The sequence below is a fragment of the Mus caroli genome, unplaced genomic scaffold, assembly GCF_978045245.1.
Source record: "Mus caroli unplaced genomic scaffold, Mus_caroli_1 scaffold_3, whole genome shotgun sequence".
NCBI lineage: Eukaryota > Metazoa > Chordata > Mammalia > Rodentia > Muridae > Mus > Mus caroli.
In genome coordinates, this window is record NW_028227258.1 from 71,710,980 (window position 1) to 71,730,558 (window position 19,579).

The window sequence follows — 19,579 nt, forward strand, 5'->3', positions numbered from 1 at the left end:
GCCCCGGGAAAAGAAGAGAGGCGGCCCTGCTCTCGGCTCCACCCCTCTTCGCCAGTGGAGAGGCCTGTCCAGCTCCAGCAGTCCGGGCGCTGCCTCCCCAGCCTCGGAGGGCCACTTTCCCTAGCCCTTCCCATTGCCTTTGGCTAGCTGTCTTTCCTCTCTTTTGACCAAATTGGAAAGAATTTCAAAGAGATTAGGGGAAGAGGGAAAGAATTTTACCAATGGTGAGATAGGGGTGGCAATTGGAAATTGGTAAAAAACTGAGGCGTTATTCAAAGGCTTTTGAGTTTATGATAAAGGTCCTAGGATTTTCTGTCAACAATGCATTACTGAAGACTACGAATCCCTTTCCCTTTGAAAAGAAGCGGTTAGGAAGTTAGTATGGTGGATCAATCTGCCCCCTGGTGGAGCACAGTGAAGAACCAAAAAACGATAAAAAGCAGCCTCATCAATTACACGCAAAACACACAGAGCTGAGTCACAATCTGGAGCGAGCCTTGAATTCAGTAGCACAACTTGGCCCCCAAGGCCTGGAAATCCTATTGCCTCTACCCCTCAAGTATGAAGATTACAACTGTGGAGCCACCATGCCCAGCTTTCCATCTTTATTTACTTACTTTTTTTTTTTTTTTTTTTTTTTGGTTTTTCGAGACAGGGTTTCTCTGTGTAGCCCTGGCTGTCCTGGCACTCACTTTGTAGACCAGGCTGGCCTCGAACTCAGAAATCCGCCTGCCTCTGCCTCCCGAGTGCTGGGATTAAAGGCGTGCGCCACCACGCCCGGCTACTTACTTATTTTATAGCGAGTGTTTTGCCTACATGTATTTATGCACTATATGACTAGCATGCTTGCAGAGGCTACAAGACAGCAACGATCCCCTGAAACTGGAATGTCTAGAGGTGCTGCCATGTGGCTGCTGGGAACTGAACCCAGATCCACTACAAGAGCAGTCAGCTCTTATCATCTTTCCAGTCCGGTTAAAAAAAAGAAGGAAAGAGTTGGGCGTGGTGGCGCACGCCTTTAATCCCAGCACTCGGGAGGCAGAGGCAAGCAGATTTCTGACTTGGAGGCCAGCCTGGTCTACAGAGTGAGTTCCAGGACAGCCAGGGCTACACAGAGAAACCCTGTCTCGAAAAACCAAAAAAAAAAAAAAAAAAAAAAAAAAAAAGAAAGGAAGGAAAGGCTTTTCTAACAGAGGAGCCCTGGCTGTGGGAAAGTGTCTTTATTTGTTACATTATGTTTGCCATAATCTATGTTTCCATTTGTCCTCTCACAAATACAATGTATCAGTTACTCCCCCCTCCCCCAAATACTTGACAAAACAACTTATGAGAGAGGCTTACAGAAGGCAGTCCTGTCATGACAGGAGGAGCATGGGACATCTGGTCGCTTTTCATCCAAACTCAAGGAGAGAGATGAATGCTGGTGCTCGCCTCACTCTCCTTTTTACTCGGGAGAGTGAATGGTGTCCCTCATTGTCAGGTAGGGTTTTCCCACCTCAAATGATCCAATCTAGAACTTTCCTCCAGACATGGCCAGCCATTGGATTCCTAGGTGATTCTAGATCCTGTCAAGTTGACAACCCATATTAACTACCACACAAAAATATCTATTCAGTTTATTTTGTTAATTAATTAATTCATTCATTACATTTATTTGTATGTGTATGCACACATAATGTTGTGTTTTATAAAAAGAAAGAGACCAGAGATATGTTTTGTGAAGAGGCAGTAAGGTGTGGGGGAAGGGGAGTACCTCTGCCAGCCCATGCTGAGGCATCCCTTCCCCCTGAGGTACCAGCCACACCACACGATGGTATAGTATAGAATAGAGTTTATTCAGGGTATTGGGAGGGAGCTGGGGGGAGAGAGAGAGAGAGAGAGAGAGAGAGAGAGAGAGAGAGAGAGAGAGAAAGTAGAGGAGTAGAGGCAAGTCATGAGCACATGGAGAGAGGGGGGAGTGGAATGGGGAGAGAGGAAGAAAAGGGTAAGGGAACAAGAGCAAGAAGAGAGAGCAAGAGAGGGAGGAGGGGGGCAAGCAGCCCCTTTTATATTGAGTCAGGCACACCTGGCTATTGCCAGGTAACTGTGGGACAGAGCCTAGAGGAACTGCCAACAACCCATGCCATGGTGAAAGTGTGGCAGTCAGAGGACATGCTGCAGGATGCGGAACTAAACTTCCCCAGAGCCATCTCACCATTAATTTGAGGCAAGGTCTGTCTGTATTGCCCAGATCAGTCTTGAATTTGAGGGCTCATGTGATCATGTGGACTCAGCCCCTTCAGTAGCTAGAACTACCATCATCCACGGGTACCATTGTGCCTACTTCAATATACCAACCTGACTATTCTGTTTTTCAATGGTGCTGGGGATTGGTCAAACCCAGAGCTTTGTGCACACTAGGCAAAGTGCTTTTCTATTGAGCTTCAATTCCCTTCTACCTATTCCCTCAGGGCTCATTGCATTTCAAGCTATAGCACAGACTCGAATCTTTTCTGGTTTTCCTCAATGACTAATCCTGACCTCTAACTCACACTGATGTCCAGGTAGGGTGGATTTGCAGTCCCAGCACATGGGAGACAGAAGCAAAATGAAAGTCAGACAGAAGCATGTCTAAGGTCAGCCTATTCTTGGTTGGGAGTTGCAAGCCAACCAGGAGACCTTGTGATTGCTAATCTTGGTTGCCAACTTGACATACTTGGGAGGAGGAAACGAGGAATTATCACCATTGGATTGGCCTGTAGACTTATCTATGGGGGAATTTTATTACTTTTTAAAAAACATTTAGACAGGATCTCTCTCTCTCTCTCTCTCTCTCTCTCTCTCTCTCTCTCTCTCTGTGTATTTTGCCCGTGCATGCTTGTACGTGTAGCATATACATACATGCCAGGTGTCCTTGGGAGGCCAGAAGATGGTGTTGGATCTTCTGAAACTGGAGTTACAGATTACAGACAGTTATGAACCTTCATGGTTGCTAGCCACTATGTAGGTGCTAAGAATCAACCTCCTACCCTAGTTCTCTGGAAGAGCAGCCAGTGATGCTAACCTCAGAGACATCTCTCTCCAGCCCCAGGCATTTCTCTATTGCTAATTGAGGTCAGAGGGCCTAGCCCTATATATGGGAGGTACCATATCTGGACAGGTGGGGCTGCTGTATAAGGAGCTGAATGTGAGCCTGGGAGTAAGGCAGTGGTATTCCTTGGCTTCTGTTTTAATTTCTGTCTTTAGTTCCCTCAATAATGGACTGTAACCTAAAAGCCAGATAATTCCATTTCCTCACCAAGTTGCTTTTGGCTAGGATGTTTATCACAGCAACAGAAGAAACTAGAATGGACCCTGTCAAAATCTATGTTGGGGTGAGGTGGAGAGTGTTATATAGTGCACACCTTTAAACCCAGTGTATAAACTGACAGGACAGCTCCATGGAATGGTTAAGGGGAAAGTCTTTACTGTAGATATGAGAGAAAGCAGCCAGAAGCATTGGGAAGAGTCCAGAGCAAAAAGAGAAAGCAGTAGAGCAACCATGGCCAGGGCTACCTGTGAGAGAGGGGAGACTAGCAGGAGACGGAGAGTAGTGAGCATAGCCTGGCCTAAGAAGGATGAGGAGTTGGGGAAGGGAAGCCTGAGAGCTGGAGGGAGTTTAGCGTGGAGGAGGAGGTGGGAAAGGCTAGGGTGCGCGTGGACTTGTGCAACGCATACTTGTGATGGTGAGAGAGCCTGGAGGCCAGCTTGAACTGATATTCTGAGAGGCACAATAGGCAGCCCATGTCCCTTTTGCCAGAGGTAAGGGAAATGACTCTTTTTGGTAGGGAACCAGTTTTACCACTTCCTGAGGAATGCTGGCTTTTAACTAACCACCAGAAATCCCTCAACATACATTCCAGGTTGAGCCTATTTCTGGGTATCTGGTCTGCCTTCTGGAGTCTGGGGAATTGGGAGTTTTCCTTATGACCTGATACTCAGCACTCCAGAGGCAGAAGGATCTCTAGGAGTCCCAGGATAGCTTGGCCTACATAACAAGTTCCAGGCCAGCCAGGTATACATAGTGGGAGCCTGTCTCAAGTAAGTGATAAGGATAAGCAACCAGCCCTTTGACCGATATTACTAGTTGATAGTTCTCTGGAGAGTAGACGTTATTGTCTTTATGGTCAGCCACCGGTGAGTTACCTGAGTCTAATGGACAGCTTTACCACCATGCCCCTGGTGGCAGCTGTGGTTAAACTCAGGGCATCAAAAAACAAAACCAAAAGACACGATGGGAATGGAAGGAGTTCTGAGGAGCATTGTGGAGAGACAGTGGTGTGGTGTGACCAGAGTGTATTATATACATATATGAAAATGACTTTTAAAAAGAAAAGCTGGGGGCTGGAGAGATGGCTCAATGGTGAAGAGCACTGGCTGCTCTTCCAGAGGTCCTGAGTTCAATTCCCAGCAATCACATGGTGGCTCACAGCCATCTGTAATGTGATGATGCCCTCTTCTGGCGTGTAGTTGTACATACAGATGGAGCATTCATATACATAAAATAAATAAATCTTAAAAAAACAGAGAAAAAAAAAAGAAAAGAAAAGCTGGGCACAGTGGTGTGCACCTTAGATTCCAGCTCTCAGGAGACCAAGGCAGGTGGATTTCTGTGAGCCTGAGGCTAGCTTAGTCTACACAGTGAGGTCCAGGATAGCCAAGGCTCTGTAGAGAGAGACCCTATCTTCAAGCAAAAAAAAAAAAAAAAAAAAAAAAAATTAACCAACCAAAAACAAAAGCTGGGGGTGCATGCAGGGAGAAGTTGGTAACATGGCTCAGTGAGTGTATAAAGGCATTTGCCACCAAGCCTAATGACCTGAATTGAATACTCAGGACATAAGGAAAACAAACGATTAAGAGCTGAGGATGAAGCTCAGTGTACCTACTGCAGAGGTTTTCGTGACCACCTGTGGGGCATCAAATGACCTTTTACAGGGGTCATGGAAGACCATTGGAAAACAGGGATTCTTACAATTTACAATAAAATTACAGTTATGAGTAGCAACAGAAATAATTTTATGGTTGGGGCAACCACAATATGGAGGAACTGTATTAAAGCAAAAGGAAGATTGAGAACCACTAGGGTAGATGACTGCCTGTCCTGGAAATCTCTCTGTAGACCAGGCAGGCTTCAAATTCACCGATCTGCCTTGCCTCCTAAATTATGGGATTAAAGGAGTGCACCACTACTGCCAGAGGCCAAGGCCCTTTCTTCAAAACAAACAAATAAGCTTGGTGGTGCAGGCATACTAGAGTCAGCACTTCGGAGGCAGAGGCAGGCGGACCTCTGAGTTCAAGGTCAGCCTGGTCTACAGAGTGAGCTCCAGGACAGCCAAGGCTACACAGAGAAACCCTGTCCCTGCCTCCCCTTTCATCCCCCGCATTTTCATACTTCTGCTCATATGATAAATTGCAAATATACAAGTATTGTAAGAAATTATTTTCAGTCTAGGAAAAGGAATGAATTTCATTCTTTTTTTTTTAAGATTTATTTATTTTTATTATATGTAAGTACACTGCAGCTGTCTTCAGACACACCAGAAGAGGGCGCCAGATCTCGTTACGGATGGTTGTGAGCCACCATGTGGTTGCTGGGATTTGAACCTCGGACCTTCGGAAGAGCAGTCGGGTGCTCTTACCCACTGAGCCATCTCACCAGCCCTAAATTTCATTCTTAAACCTAGAACCTATTTCCCAAGATATCTCTGCCAAAATCCAAAATCAACATGCATTCATTTAAGCTTGGACTATTTATTTATTTATTTTATTTATAGACACTCGGATTCAGAGATCCACCTGCCTCTGCTTTGAGCAGCAAACACACAAATTTGTACAATGTGGTAATGGTTACAGCAGCTCCATAGTTAAATAACATACTTTTTGTTTTGATTTGGTTTTTAGAGACAACATCTCTTGTAATTCTGGCTGTCCTACAACTTGCTAGATCAGGCTGGCCAGAACTCAGTCTCCTCCATGCTTTGCCAGAATGCAGTGATAAAGGTGTGAACAACCACGTCTGGCCTTTAATTAGCACTTTAAAAGCAATGCACGTGTCAAGTTGTGTAAGGATATTTGATTTTATTCCTCAAAGGTAAGAATACAAAGTCGGGCTCTATCGTTAGCACTGGAAAACAGCAGCAACAACAAAACAATAAAGGTAAACAATAGTGTTAGCTGCAGTGGAGCAAATATGAACAGGATTTGATTTTGTTGTTTTTTTCAGACAGGGTCTCCTTTAGTCCACTCAGACCACAAACTTGCTAGGGAGCCCAGAGCCGAGAATGATTTTGAATTCCTCGTCCTCCGGCTTCATCCTTTGAAGTTCTGAGATTCCAGCCTTGAGCCACTGACAGGACCACTGAGCCCTGCCCTGCCCTACCCTGCCCAGTTTACACTTTGCACATTCTTAGCACGCACTCTACCAACGTAGTACACCCCCAGCTTCAAGCAGGTATCTCATTTAAAAAACCTATTTACGTCTAGAATTATTAATCAGCGTAAATCAAACCAACTGGAAAATGGTAAAGACTATCGGTAACTAAAAATGTCCTGGATAAAGCTCCTCGCTGGTGTTCACCTGTGCTGTTCCCATTACACTCCAGCTGTCAAAGCGTAGTCGGAAATGTAAAAAGTATCCATTTTTCTCGCCACAGAACCTAAATTCTGAACTCAAAATAGAAGCTAACTCTCTCACCATGGCTACGCGCCCGCGACGCGAGGAGCCTTTACGGACCTTCTACAAATGGCAGTCAACGGGCATTCCGTTGCATTCGAACAGAGTAGAAGACCTTCCGAAGATGGCGAAGCAACACGGCTCGTCACTTCCTGTCCCGTATCGGATATAAGGAACAGGATTTCCGCTTTCGCTCCTTTCCGGCGGTGACGACCTCCCTACGAGAACATGCCTGTGAGTTCCTTGGTCCAGGTTTCAGCAGAGAACTCGCTCTTGGGTCCGCACTGTTCTCTTGCGCTAATTGCGGATCGTACAGGGTCCACATGTGCGCTCTGCGTCTCTTAGGACAGTAACCAGAGCCGCGGCGGCCCACGGGCCAGCCGCGTAGACGCGAGCGGAGAGGAGATAAGATGGCGGCCCAGCTACGCAGACACCAGGGGCGGCGAGGGGCGAGTTCTCCTCGGTGTGTGCCAGTGGGGGCTCTTTCCCATCATCTCTTTCCTCCATTACCTTCTAAGTCTCTGCATTTCTGCCCCTCTTAGCTCGCAAAGGATCTCCTTCATCCCTCTCCAGAAGAGGAGAAGAGGAAACACAAGAAAAAGCGCCTGGTGCAGAGCCCCAATTCCTACTTTATGGACGTGAAATGCCCAGGTAAGGAAGTGGTTTTCAGCTGTTTGGGAAAAATAGTAAAAATGGTTGTAACTTAATTTTTGATTTTATTACGAGTTTAGAAGTAACTTGGAGAGGAATAAAAGAAGTTAACGTTTTTCTTCTCTTTTTTTCTTTTTAACCAGGATGCTATAAAATCACCACGGTCTTTAGCCATGCACAAACGGTAGTCTTGTGTGTTGGCTGCTCCACTGTCCTCTGTCAGCCTACAGGTGGAAAAGCAAGGCTGACAGAAGGTGAGTGGTCTCAGTGTTGGGGTTTTATTTGGCTTTGGGATCCTAAGGTGAAAGGCTGAGTAGAATGCAAGGCTTCAGGCTAGTAAAGCCAGCTGCCCTCCCTCCTGTTAGGAAGATTTAGCGCTCTGCAGATGAGGCAGGGTCAGAGACAGGCAGAAGTAACATTTGCATCTTTTTCTTCCAGGATGCTCCTTCAGGAGGAAGCAGCACTGAAAGCCCCTGATTGAAGATGAGTGGGAACCTTCCCAATAAACACGTTTTGGATATATAATGTTTGTCTTGTTTAACTGGTAGCAAGTGGTGCCTCACGTATCCCAGGGCAAACAGAAGAGTGGTCCCTTTGGGGTCAAGTAAGTGGCCAAACACCCAGAGTCCATTGGGGGCATTTTTATCTAGATTCACTGTATAAATCTTAGACCATGGTTTAAAACTGGTGATAGTGTATAATTGGGCTTCCGGTTCTAATGTCTTTCTGGTAGTAACTTTTAGCAATGGTTATTGGAAACATTGTGTCATACAAAGGTGTGTGACAGTGGGGACTGTCTTTATTTAGGGAATAATGGTACCCAGGCTGCTTTAATCCCAGCGCCTGAGAAGCAGAGGGTTACTGTTTTTCTGTGTATTGTTGAGATGGCCTTAGGTAGCTTCAAGTGTATGTGACAGGATCCCTGTCAAGTGATGGAGTTGTAGGTGTGCACTGCTGTTGCAGGTTTTGTGGTGCTAGGAACAGACAGACACCCAGGGCTTTGGGAATCCAGCCTCAGAAATGTAATCTTTACACACATTACTTAACCACTTAGGAGCTTTTATTTATACTTACTACAAACTAGATCTGGAGGTTTAGTTTTGTAGTTAGCTACTAAACTTGTGCAGGATTAGGCATCTCCAGTCCTTTACAGTTAGAGGGAAGCTATTAGGTTAGTGTTTTATACTCCATAACCAGTGTTGTAGCCGACTCTGCACTAGTGGTGGCCGTGAGCTCAGGAAGTGAGGGGGGGAACATGTAGCCGTGTAAGAACCTAGGAGGAAAAAAAAAAGCAAGGCAATCAAGGTAAATGAGTGAGAGGGACATAACTGAGCTTGCGAATGAGGGCTGGTCTTTACCTGGCTGCGTTGTTCCTATTGTTGGCACATAAACAACTGGAATAGTCTGTACCTTGTTCAGGAAGGCATTGTATGCTGGAAAAAGGAAATGCCACAAAAAGGGTTTATGTGATTTCGCTTGCAGAAAGGCCTCAAAGACTACGGTCCATTCAGAAGTGAGATTTAAGGGCCAGCAAGAAGATTGAGCCACAGACACTTGACAACAAGCCTGTCTTAAATCCCCAAGACCTACATGGTAGAAGGGGAGTTTTTTCTCCAAGTTGTCTGACTCCCACACTTGTCAGGACATGGTTGTGCTACCTTCTCCCCTAACCCAAGCAAGTCATTGTAAGAAAAGGTTTTTTTGTTGTTGTTTGTTTTGTTTTCTTTTTGGTTTTTTGGAGACAGGGTTTCTCTGTAGACCACGCTGGCCTCGAACTCAGATGTGCCTGCCTCTGAGTGCTGGGATTAAAGGCGTGCACCACCACACCCGGCTGTAAGAAAAGTTTTTAAATAAAATGAGGTTTAACTGTTAGTATAAAAGGAATGCTTGGAATGCTTTCAGTCAGTCTACCTCTAAAAAACAGCCCTGTATGCTGACACTTAGAGTTACCTACCCAGTACAAATACAGTATGAGGACAAGTACAGTATGTTTGCAGTATGTGCTATAGGTCCTAAGTAATCCAGACATGGTTATAGGAGGTGCATAGGTAGATCCAGTGGAAATGCTCTTGAATGCTTGAATTTTTTATAATTCTGGTGGGGTCTGGATTCAGCTTCTTCCCAGTTATTGAAGAATACAAATGTTCCCCTTAGGTGGATTTTTCTTACAGCCTTTGGCTAAAAATACTTGTGTGGGCAATAGTGATACTGGTTATTTTATGTGCATTAGTTTAATGCATCTATGTGAGGGTGTTAGATCTTGGGAGTTATAGAGAGAAGTGAACTGCCATGTGGGTGCTGGGGATTTAAGCCTAGGTCCTCTGGAAGAGTTCAGTGCTCTTAACTGCTGAGCCATCTCTCCAGCGCTTATACTATTTTTTCTTTTTTTTTTTTCTTTTTTTTTTTTTTGGTTTTTCGAGACAGGGTTTTTCTGTGTAGCCCTGGCTGTCCTGGCACTCACTTTGTAGACCAGGCTGGCCTCGAACTCAGAAATTCGCCTGCCTCTGCCTCCCGAGTGCTGGGATTAAAGGCGTGCGCCACCACGCCCGGCTATACTATTTTTTCAAGACAGTTTGTGTGTATCCTTGGTTGTTCTGTAAGGTGGGATTAAAGGCGTGTGCCACACCCTGCAAGTTGACATCTAATCTACATGTCATGAATTAGTTGTGATAAACAGCTAATTTTTATCTTTGGTTTATGAAAGTCTTTTGGTTTATACACGTGCCGGGTAGTGGGTGGTGCACGGATTTCTGATTTTGAGGCTAGCCTGGTCTACAGAGTGAGTTCCAGGACAGCCGGGGCTACACAGAGAGAAACCCTGTCTCGAAAAAACCAAAAGAAAAAAAAAACACCCTGTCTCAAAACCAAAGCAAGCAAACAAACAGAAGTATACACGCATACTCCTTACCTAGAAAGATGAAAGAAGTTGATGCCAGCACAGCAAAGAGGGTAAAGAGGAGGATCTGGTAAGAACCGAAGAAGTTCTTGAAGACACCCGAGTCTTCACAGTGATCTGCATTGCCATAATGGGACATAATGGGATGATTACAGTAACATCCAGAATAGGTGTCTTTGAAAACGTCCTAAAAGGCTTAAGAATATTGGCATGTATCTGTAATCCTAGCATATAGGTAGGTCTTAATACCCTGTCTGAGAAAACCAGAGGACTGGTGCTGGTGCTTCCCTGTGACCCCACACCAGGGAGGATCAGAAGATACTGTCTCAGATCCCCTGCTGCCCTGCAAATGGAATTCAAATTGCAGCTCTTAGAAACTTAAGGCTTGGGCTGGAGAGATGGCTCAGCAGTTAAGAGCACTGACTGCTCTTCCAGAGGTCCTGAGTTCAATTCCCAGCAACCACATGCGGGCTCACAACCATCTGTAATGGGGTCCAATGCCCCTTTTTGGTATGCCTGAAGACAGTGTACTTACATACATTAAATATTTTAAAAGATTGCTTTAGGGGCAGGGGCGGAAAAAAAAAGATTGCTTTATTTAAAAAGAAAAAAATTATGTGAATACACTGTCACTGTCTTCAGACTCACCAGAAGAAGGCTTCAGATCCCATTACAGATGGTTGTGAGCCATCTCTCCAGCCCTAAAAAATACTGAAAAAAAATTTCCTAGCCAAATGGATGGACCTGGAGGGCATCATCTTGAGTGAAGTAACACAATCACAAAAGAACTCACAATATGTATTCACTGATAAGTGGATATTAGCCCAAAACTTAGGATACCCAAGATATAAGATACAATTTGCTAAACGCATGAAACTCAAGAAGAATGAAGACCAAAGTGTGGACACTGTGCACCTTAGAATTGGGAACAAAACACCCAGGGAAGGAGTTACAGAGACAAAGTTCGTAGCTGTGATGAAAGGATGGACCATTTAGAGACTGCCGTATCCAGGGATCCATCCCATAATCAGCTTCTAAACGCTGACACCATTGCATACACTAGCAAGATTTTGCTGAAAGGACCCAAATATAGCTGTCTCTTGTGAGACGATGCCGGGGCCTAGCAAACACAGTAGTGGATGTTCACAGTCAGCTATTGGATGTATCACAGGGCTCCCAATGGAGAAGCTAGAGAAAGTACCCAAGGAGCTAAAGGGATCTGCAACCCTATTGTTGGAACAACATGATGTACTAACCAGAACCCCGGAGCTCTTGTCTCTAGCTGCATATGTATCGAAAGATGACCTAGTCGGCCATCAATGGAAAGAGAGGCCCATTGGACTTGCAAACTTTATATGCCCCAATATAGGGGAATGCCAGGGCCAAAAGAATGGGAATGGGTGGGTAGGGAAGTGGGGGGCGCTATGGGGGACTTTTGGGATAGCATTGGAAATGTAATTGAGGAAAATATGTAATAAAAATATTAAAAATTAAAAAAAAAAAAGAAAATTGAGGCTTTAAGATGACATCTTGTCCTTTTGTTTTTTTGGTTCAGGAGTGTGGGGATCTTGTGTCCTCCCAAGTCAAAGTCTGCTGCTTGAAAACTTGTAAACCTGAAACCCCGCCAGGCATGGTGGTGGCGCACGCCTTTAATCCCAGCACTTGGGAGGCAGAGGCAGGTGGATTTCTGAGTTTGAGGCCAGCCTGGTCTACAGAGTGAGTTCCAGGACAGCCAGGGCTACACAGAGAAACCTTGTCTCGAAAAACCAAAAAAAACACCACAAACAAAAAAAAAACTTGAACCTTCAAACTTGTGGCTTTGTGCAGATTTAGTTTATATTTCTAATTGGCATGCTGGTACCATGGTACATACATGAAAGTCAGGACTTTCTAGGCTTAGTCGGTAGACTCACAGGACAAGTGCCATCCTGCCAGCCTGCTGATTCAGGTTCTGACTCTGTTCTTATTTATCTTCAAGCTGTGTCTAGAGAACGTTTTACAGTACGGTGGTGTGCACCCTCCCTCCCCTCCATGCACACTTACGTATGCTAGATTGCCATGTAGCCAGGAATGACCTCCAGTGTTGGGATTATAGACATAGACTTTAGCCAGTTATCTGGGGTGCTAGGCAATGTACCCAGGGCTTTGCATACACTATGCAAACACTACCTGGATTACTTTACAGACAAGGGTTTTTTTTGAGACAGGGTTTATCTGTGTAACAGATCTGTCTGCCCTCAACTTGTTCTGTAGAGCAGGCTGGCCTTGAATTCAGATCTGCCTGTCTCTTCCTCCTGCCTACTGGGATAAAGGGATGTGCCAACATGCTTGGTGCGCTGGATTTGTTTAAGGCCTGTGCCTCCCTAGTGCTGGGATTAAAGGCATACGCCACCCCTGCCAAACTAAGACTGGAGTGTTATGTACCCACAGGCCCCCGTGGTTCCTGTTACATTCCAATTGCATACCTGCTTGTGATCCTAGGCAGAGGCAAACCTGTCTACTTCCAGGCCAGTGAGAAACTGCCAGTCTAGGTGCCTGGGGCATGGCACACTGAAGGTTGACTGTTTCCATTCACACTCAGTGTATATACCCACACATGAACAACAAATCCTACAGTTACCTCTTACCATATGTTGCTGTTTATATAAATATTTTCTGGGTCAAGGACCAAATAAAATTTGAGCAGAATATTGTAGCATTGCCTAAGCACATGTATGGTGACCTACCTAACACTTGATTTCTGGATTTTTTTTTTTTTTTTTTTTTTTTTAAGATTTTATTTATTATATGTAAGTACACTGTAGCTGTCTTCAGACACTCCAGAAGAGGGCGCCAGATCTCGTTGTGGATGGTTGTGAGCCACCATGTGGTTGCTGGGATTTGAACTCTGGACCTTCGAAAGAGCAGTCGGGTGCTCTTACCCACTGAGCCATCTCACCAGCCCGATTTCTGGACATTTTAATGTTTGGTGTGGATCAGATGTGCTCACATGACTTAATGAGCTGAAGATGGGTTGAATGTTATAGCTGCTTCTACCTGGCAAGGCTGCATTGATAAGTTGACGTCCAAATTAAGTTGACGTTATCTTACAAATGCTGGGGTTACCGCTTTGGGCCATCAGGGTCACCATGCTCAGCCTAAGTATAAAATACATTTGAGGATGACAGTGTAGATCAGTTGGTACAATGACTGCCCTGTATCATAAAAGGTGGGGAAGATGAGAAGTCAAAGGTCATCCTACCTTCCTATATTCAGAATTAAAGTCCATCTCCTGGAATACACAATAATAATAAAAAGGTCTGAGTATACCCAAAGTTGCAGCATTCGGGATGTGTAGGTCCTTAGGAACATGGCTACAGGAGCTGCAAGTTCAGGGTGAGACCTTGTCTTTATGAAAACCTGGGAAAGCAGTGTAGACTAGGGAGCCAGAGATCCGAGCATGAGTTCAGTTCTAGACTTGCCAAAGCTTAGTGAAACTCAACCTCTAGAGCAGAAGGTCCATTGTGAATAATACATTTTCTTTCCCATGTGGATTAAAATTCGTTCCCAGTGGTGCTGGAGAGATGGCTCTGTAGTTAAGAGCACTGGCTGCTCTTTGAGTCCAATTCCCAGCAATTAGATGGTGGTTCGCAACCATCTGTAGTGGGATTTGATGCCTTCTAGTGTGCATGAAGATCACATACACATACATAAAATAAATCTTAAAAAGTCCCCAGAAAGCCGGGCGTGGTTGCACACGCCTTTAATCTCAGCACTTGGGAGGCAGAGGCAGGCAGATCTCTTGGGAGTTCGAGGCCAGCCAGAATGAGTTCCAGGACAGCCAGGGCTACACAGAGAAACCCTGTCTTGAAAAAACAACAACAAAGTCCCCAGAGCTCACCTGCACCAGATGCATCTTTTGCTCTGACTATCACAGCTTCTTGTTGATTGGTCAGTGCACAGGACACATTAATGAAAGCAGGGGATGATATCTGCTGGAAGGCAGTGAAGTTGATTATTCTTACTAGGTAGACAGTTAGGCCTGTCGGGAGCATTGAGTGCTTATGGCCAGACACTGCCAGAAAGGGGGAGCTGTGGAAGACCTGGGAGAAAGGATAAAATACTTGTTTGAAAGAAGACAAATTAGTGTTGTCTCTGTTAGTACAAGAATTTTCAAGATTCAGCTAGCCAGCCAGTAAGTCATTAGCTTTTTCACCACTGTGGATGTATTTAAAAAGGGACAGAATAGGGCTGGTGAGATGGCTCAGTGGGTAAGAGCACCTGACTGCTCTTCCGAAGGTCCAGAGTTCTAATCCCAGCAACCACATGGTGGCTAACAACCATCCGTAACGAGATCTGGCGCCCTCTTCTGGAGTGTCTGAAGACAGCTACAGTGTACTTACATGTAATAAATAAATAAATCTTTAAAAAAAAAAAAAAAAAGGGACAGAATAGTTCTTGCTTTGCAAGCATGAGGACATGTATTAAATCCCCGTCACTTATTTAACAAAGCAGACTGAGATAGTCACAGAGCATGCAAGTCTCAGCAGAGACAGGCAGTTTGAAGTAACGACATGGTAAGTTCAGATAGCCAGGGCAAGGCAGAGAAGCCATGCTTGAAATAAAAGCTAGCTCTATAAAGCCGGGCATGGTGGCGCACACCTTTAATCCCAGCACTCAGGAGGCAGAGGCAGGCGGATTTCTGAGTTCGAGGCCAGCCTGGTCTACAAAGTGAGTTCCAGGACAGCCAGATCTACACAGAGAAACCCTGTCTTGAAAAAAACAAAACAACAAAACAACAAAAAAAAGCTAGCTCTTGGGAGGCCCAGACAGGAGGATCCCTGAATCAGGTTAAGGTGGCATCTTAGTGCATGCCTTTAATCCTACCACTCTGGACGCAAAAAGGAGTTCGAGGCCAGCCTGGTCTGCATAGCACATAGCAAGCTCCAGGAGGAAGATCCTGTCTCAATAAAAACAAAAGGTGAAGGGGGGCTAGAGAGAAGGCCCAGTGGTTACAAAGTCATAAGGACTGGGGTTTACATCCCATCACTTAGGTAACAATCCCATGTATATCAGTTACCCCAGTTCTGTGGGATGTATGGCCAGGGAGGTTTTGGGGGGCTTTTGCTCATTTCTAGTCAGTAGACCTATGAGGTGGCTCAGGTAAGTGTGCCTGTTTCCAAGCTCGAGGATATTTTTAATTTTTTTTTTTTTTCCAGACAGGGTTTCTCTGTATAGCCCTGGCTGTCCTGGAACTCACTTTGTAGACCAGGCTGGCCTCGAACTCAGAAATCCACCTGCCTCTGCCTCCCAAGTGCTAAGATTACAGGTGTGCGCCACTACGCCCCACTCCAAGCCCGAGGATATGAGTTCAAAGAAAAATGACTCCTACCAAATTATTCTCTGACCTCGGTATGTTCTGTGTGGCATAAATAAAAATGTAATAAAATGTGTTTAGAAAGAAAATATAGCTGGAGGTAATAGACAAGGACACCCAGACCCTCTTCTGGTCTCCACACACATGCCTATGTACTCCTACACAAATATATAATGTTTTAAGAAAAAAATAGGGTGGAGGTGGGTGTGGGGCCATGCATTTGATCCCCATAGTCTAGAGTAGAGGGAGGTACATGTGTTAATTCCAGGGCAGCCAGGGATATTCCTTGTCTTAAAATGTGGTGAGCTGAGAATGTGAACACACACACCTTTAATTCCAGCATGAGAGAGTGAGGAGTGGGGGGTGAGGGACAGGCAAGATGATCTCTTGAGTTCTCAGACAGGCAAGGTTACATACACAAATCTTGTTTCAAACAACAAATGGCACGCACACACACACCACACACGAGTGATCGATTGAGAAAGACTTTTGTGTATACAAAAGAATAAAATGATGTAAGCTAAAAGGCTAGAACATTTTATATAGCCCAGGCTATATAAGTTTTTTAATTTCCTTTGAAGCTAAGGGTGACTAACTCTGGGCTTCTGATTCTTTTGCCTCTACTTCTGAGTGATGGGACTAGCACTAGGTAGGGTGCTAGGGATGCACTACATCACAAGGACTGTAGTTTTTAAGTGGGAATGTTTTTGGAGTTGGTTTTATGTAGCCCAGGCTGGTCTGGATCTCCCAGCAGTCCTGCTTTACTAGCCTCTTGGGTGCTGAGATTTATAGGCTCATGACACCATACATGCCTTTAGACTGGAAGTCTAAAGATTGTTTTTAAAGTAGCATTTATGCCGGGCAGTGGTGGTGCATGCCTTTAATCCCAGCACTTGAGAAGCAGAGGCAGGCGGATTTCTGAGTTCGAGGCCAGCCTGGTCTACAGAGTGAGTTCCAGGACACAGCCAGGGCTATACAGAGAAACCTTGTCTCAAAAAACAAACAAAAAGTCGCCATTTATATGGCTATTGAGATGACTCAGCAGCTAAGCGCATTAGGTGCTCTCCAGGTCGAATTCCCAGCACCCAAATGGCAGCACACTAACTCCAGTTTCAGGGGTTCTGACACCTTCACACAGACATATACACAGGCAAAACACCAATGTATATTAAAGTCATTAAAAAACAAAAGCAGCATTATTATGACTGCTCTTCCAAAGGTGCTGAGTTCAAATCCCAGCAACCACATGGTGGCTCACAACCATCCGTAATGACGCCCTCTTCTGGTGTGTCTGAAGACAGCTACAGTGTACTTATAATAAATCTTTGGGCCTGAACAAGCAGGGTTGACCAGAGCAAGCAGAGGTCCTAAAATCAATTTCCAGCAACCACATGAAGGCTCACAACCGTCTGTACAGCTACAGTGTACTCATGCATAAAATAAATCTTTAATAAAACTTATCTCAAAGTATTTTAAAGATTCTCTAATAGCAGTTTAAAAAGTTTATTTGTATGTCTGTATGTGTGCTTGTACACATACAAGGTGCTCAGAGAGGCCAGAAGAGGGCACCAGGTTCCCTGAAGTGGAGTTTGTAAGCCCTTATGATGTGATTTCTAGAAACCAAACTCAGTTCCTCTTCAAGAACAGCCTGAGTTCCTAACTGCTGTGCAATTTCTCCAGCTCCAATAGTAGGTTACCCAGAACATTTTTACCCTTGGAATGAGAATGAAAAATCTTTTTCAAATCTCTTGTCTCTCAGTCACACGTGGTAGTTCATGTTTAGCAATCCCAGTGCTTGGGAGGTAGAGACAGGAGGTCTGGAATCCAAGGAGGTACACAGTTTGAGAGTAGCCTGGTGTACACTGTGTCTTAAAAGCAGAACAAACTGAGGACTAAGGATGTTTAGTTGGTAAAGTACATGGGCTTGCTGCATGCCCATCGTCCTGAGTTCAGTTCCCATCATTGCCTAAAATCTGTAGAGTAGCACACATCTTATTTGCAGCACTTGGGAAGTAGAGGCAGGAGGATCAGAATTTTGAGGCCAATCTTGACCATGTGAAGATTTTACTGCTAGCCTAAGGTAATGAGAATCTTTTTTTTTTTAAAGATTTATTTATTATATATGTATATACAAGTACACTGTTTCTTCTCTCTCTGGCCTAAAAGATTTATGTATTTATTATATGCAAGTACACTATAGCTGTCTTCAGACACACCAGAAGAGGGTATCAGATCACATTTGGATGATTGTAAGCCACCATGTGGTTGCTGGGATTTGAACTCAGGACCTTCAAGACCATCTAACCTGTCCTAGTAATGAGAATTTTTTGGGAAAAAGGCAACAAATCTCTGTCCCCAGTACTGTTGGGTCTCACTTACCTCTAGGCTCTCAAGAACTCTTTCCACTCCCAGGATTCTTAGCTCCCCAGTGTCTTTGTGGCCAAGAACGAACTCTGACTGGTTCATGTAAAAGCCAGGGATGAAAGGAATGAGGATTCTTTGCATGCCATTCTTGCCACGTTCACTGACCAGAGTTGCCCACCCATAGACTGAGGTGTCTGCCACACTGAGCACTTGGCGCAGCTCCTCGGACTCCTGTCGAACCTTGATTAGGCAGACATAGACCCCTGAAAAGAAAGACTTAGCAGGAAGGCCCAAAGGCTCTACTGAGATAAACAAGTTAGGGTAAGGGAGAAGAATGGTTTGAGCATTCATTTCTGATACACTAATGAGTACTATGGAGAACAAACAAGAGAAAAGGAAACTGTCCTTGGGAGAAGCTGCAGCTGGACTCAAGTCAACACTCAGCAAATATTAAACAGTATGGGGACTGGAGAGATGGCTCAGTGGTTAAGAGCACCATCTGCTCTTCCAGAGGTCCTGAGTTCAATTCCCAGCAGCCACATGGTGGCTCACAACCATCTGTAATGGGATCTGATGCCCTCTTCTGATATATCTGAAGAGAGCAACAGTGTATATAAAATAAATAGATCTTTAAAAACAATTAAAACAATATAAAATAAATAGATCTTTAAAAACAATTAAACAGTATGGCACAAGCAGGTATAACGAACGTGCTGAGGAGACTAAACCTTTTTAAGAGTGATCTTGCTACTGCTCTATGGACTAGGCTGCTGGTCTAGTGCATAGAGTTAAGGAGCCATTCCATCTGCATCTTGTTCTGGAACTTTCTAAAGATCTATTCAGTGTCCAGCAGGTTTCTGAATGAACCTTTTAGTGCTGCTTCATTACCCATACCATTCAAGCCGAGAGGGCTCAATTCAAGAGCTCAGATGGTACATGATCCTGCTTATGCCTCCCTCCTCCTCCTCTCGGCCTTGCTCTTCTTCTCTCCCCTTCTCCCCTCCTCCACCAAGTACACACACACACACACACACATTTTGTTTACAATACTGTACTCGGACCCACCACATGCCAGGTGATCACTCTCCCACTGCATTCTCAGCCACCTTTTTATTTTATTTTGAACACAGGCTCACTAGATTGCCCACGTAAATTTGAACTAACCCCGTAGACTAGTCTTCATTTTGTGATCCACGTCCCTCAGCCTTCCAGGTACTGGATTACAGGTTTATATAAGGCCTAGCTAAATCCTCTCGTTTTGTGTTAGTTCAATTATATCAAGCCATCTGAACGTTACCCTCTATTTCTTGTTAATGACATTCATTTGGAATATTCAAATACTGTGCTACATGTTGAAAACTAAGCCTGGACATGATGGTATATGCCTTTTATCTCAGCCCTCAGGAAGCAGAGCCTAGTGGATCTCTGTGAGTCTAAAGCCAGGCCATAATATGTTTCAGGCCATTCAGGGCCACATAGAGAGACCTTGTCTCAAAAAACAAAAAACAAAAAACAAATCAAGACAAACCAAAAAGTAAGTTATAGATAGTAAAACAGCATGTTTTAGGTGGAATGCATTAATGAAAGTTTGTTGAATAGGGGATACAGCTCGGTTGGAGTT

General features: G+C 44.6%; 2 protein-coding genes across 2 annotated transcripts in view; one reads left to right on the forward strand and one right to left on the reverse strand.

Annotated features, from left to right (window-relative positions):
• The first annotated feature begins 6,876 nt into the window (after nucleotides 1-6,876).
• On the forward strand, nucleotides 6,877-7,933 carry Rps27 (ribosomal protein S27). The gene is made up of 4 exons (XM_021158002.3): nucleotides 6,877-6,925; nucleotides 7,234-7,342; nucleotides 7,486-7,596; nucleotides 7,781-7,933. The coding sequence occupies exons 1-4, from the start codon at nucleotides 6,920-6,922 to the stop codon at nucleotides 7,807-7,809; spliced, it is 255 nt and encodes an 84-aa protein (XP_021013661.1). The 5' UTR covers nucleotides 6,877-6,919; the 3' UTR covers nucleotides 7,810-7,933.
• A 581-nt stretch (nucleotides 7,934-8,514) lies between these two features.
• The window catches only part of Nup210l (nucleoporin 210 like), a 117,204-nt gene continuing 106,139 nt past the window's right edge, over nucleotides 8,515-19,579 (reverse strand). Inside the window, exons 36-40 of the mRNA XM_021157946.3 lie at nucleotides 17,974-18,221; nucleotides 14,119-14,320; nucleotides 10,251-10,355; nucleotides 8,701-8,775; nucleotides 8,515-8,615 (exon numbers count right to left, since the gene is read on the reverse strand). Of these exons, the coding sequence (XP_021013605.1) occupies nucleotides 8,515-8,615; nucleotides 8,701-8,775; nucleotides 10,251-10,355; nucleotides 14,119-14,320; nucleotides 17,974-18,221 (731 nt within the window). The remainder of the gene's footprint in view (nucleotides 8,616-8,700; nucleotides 8,776-10,250; nucleotides 10,356-14,118; nucleotides 14,321-17,973; nucleotides 18,222-19,579) is intronic.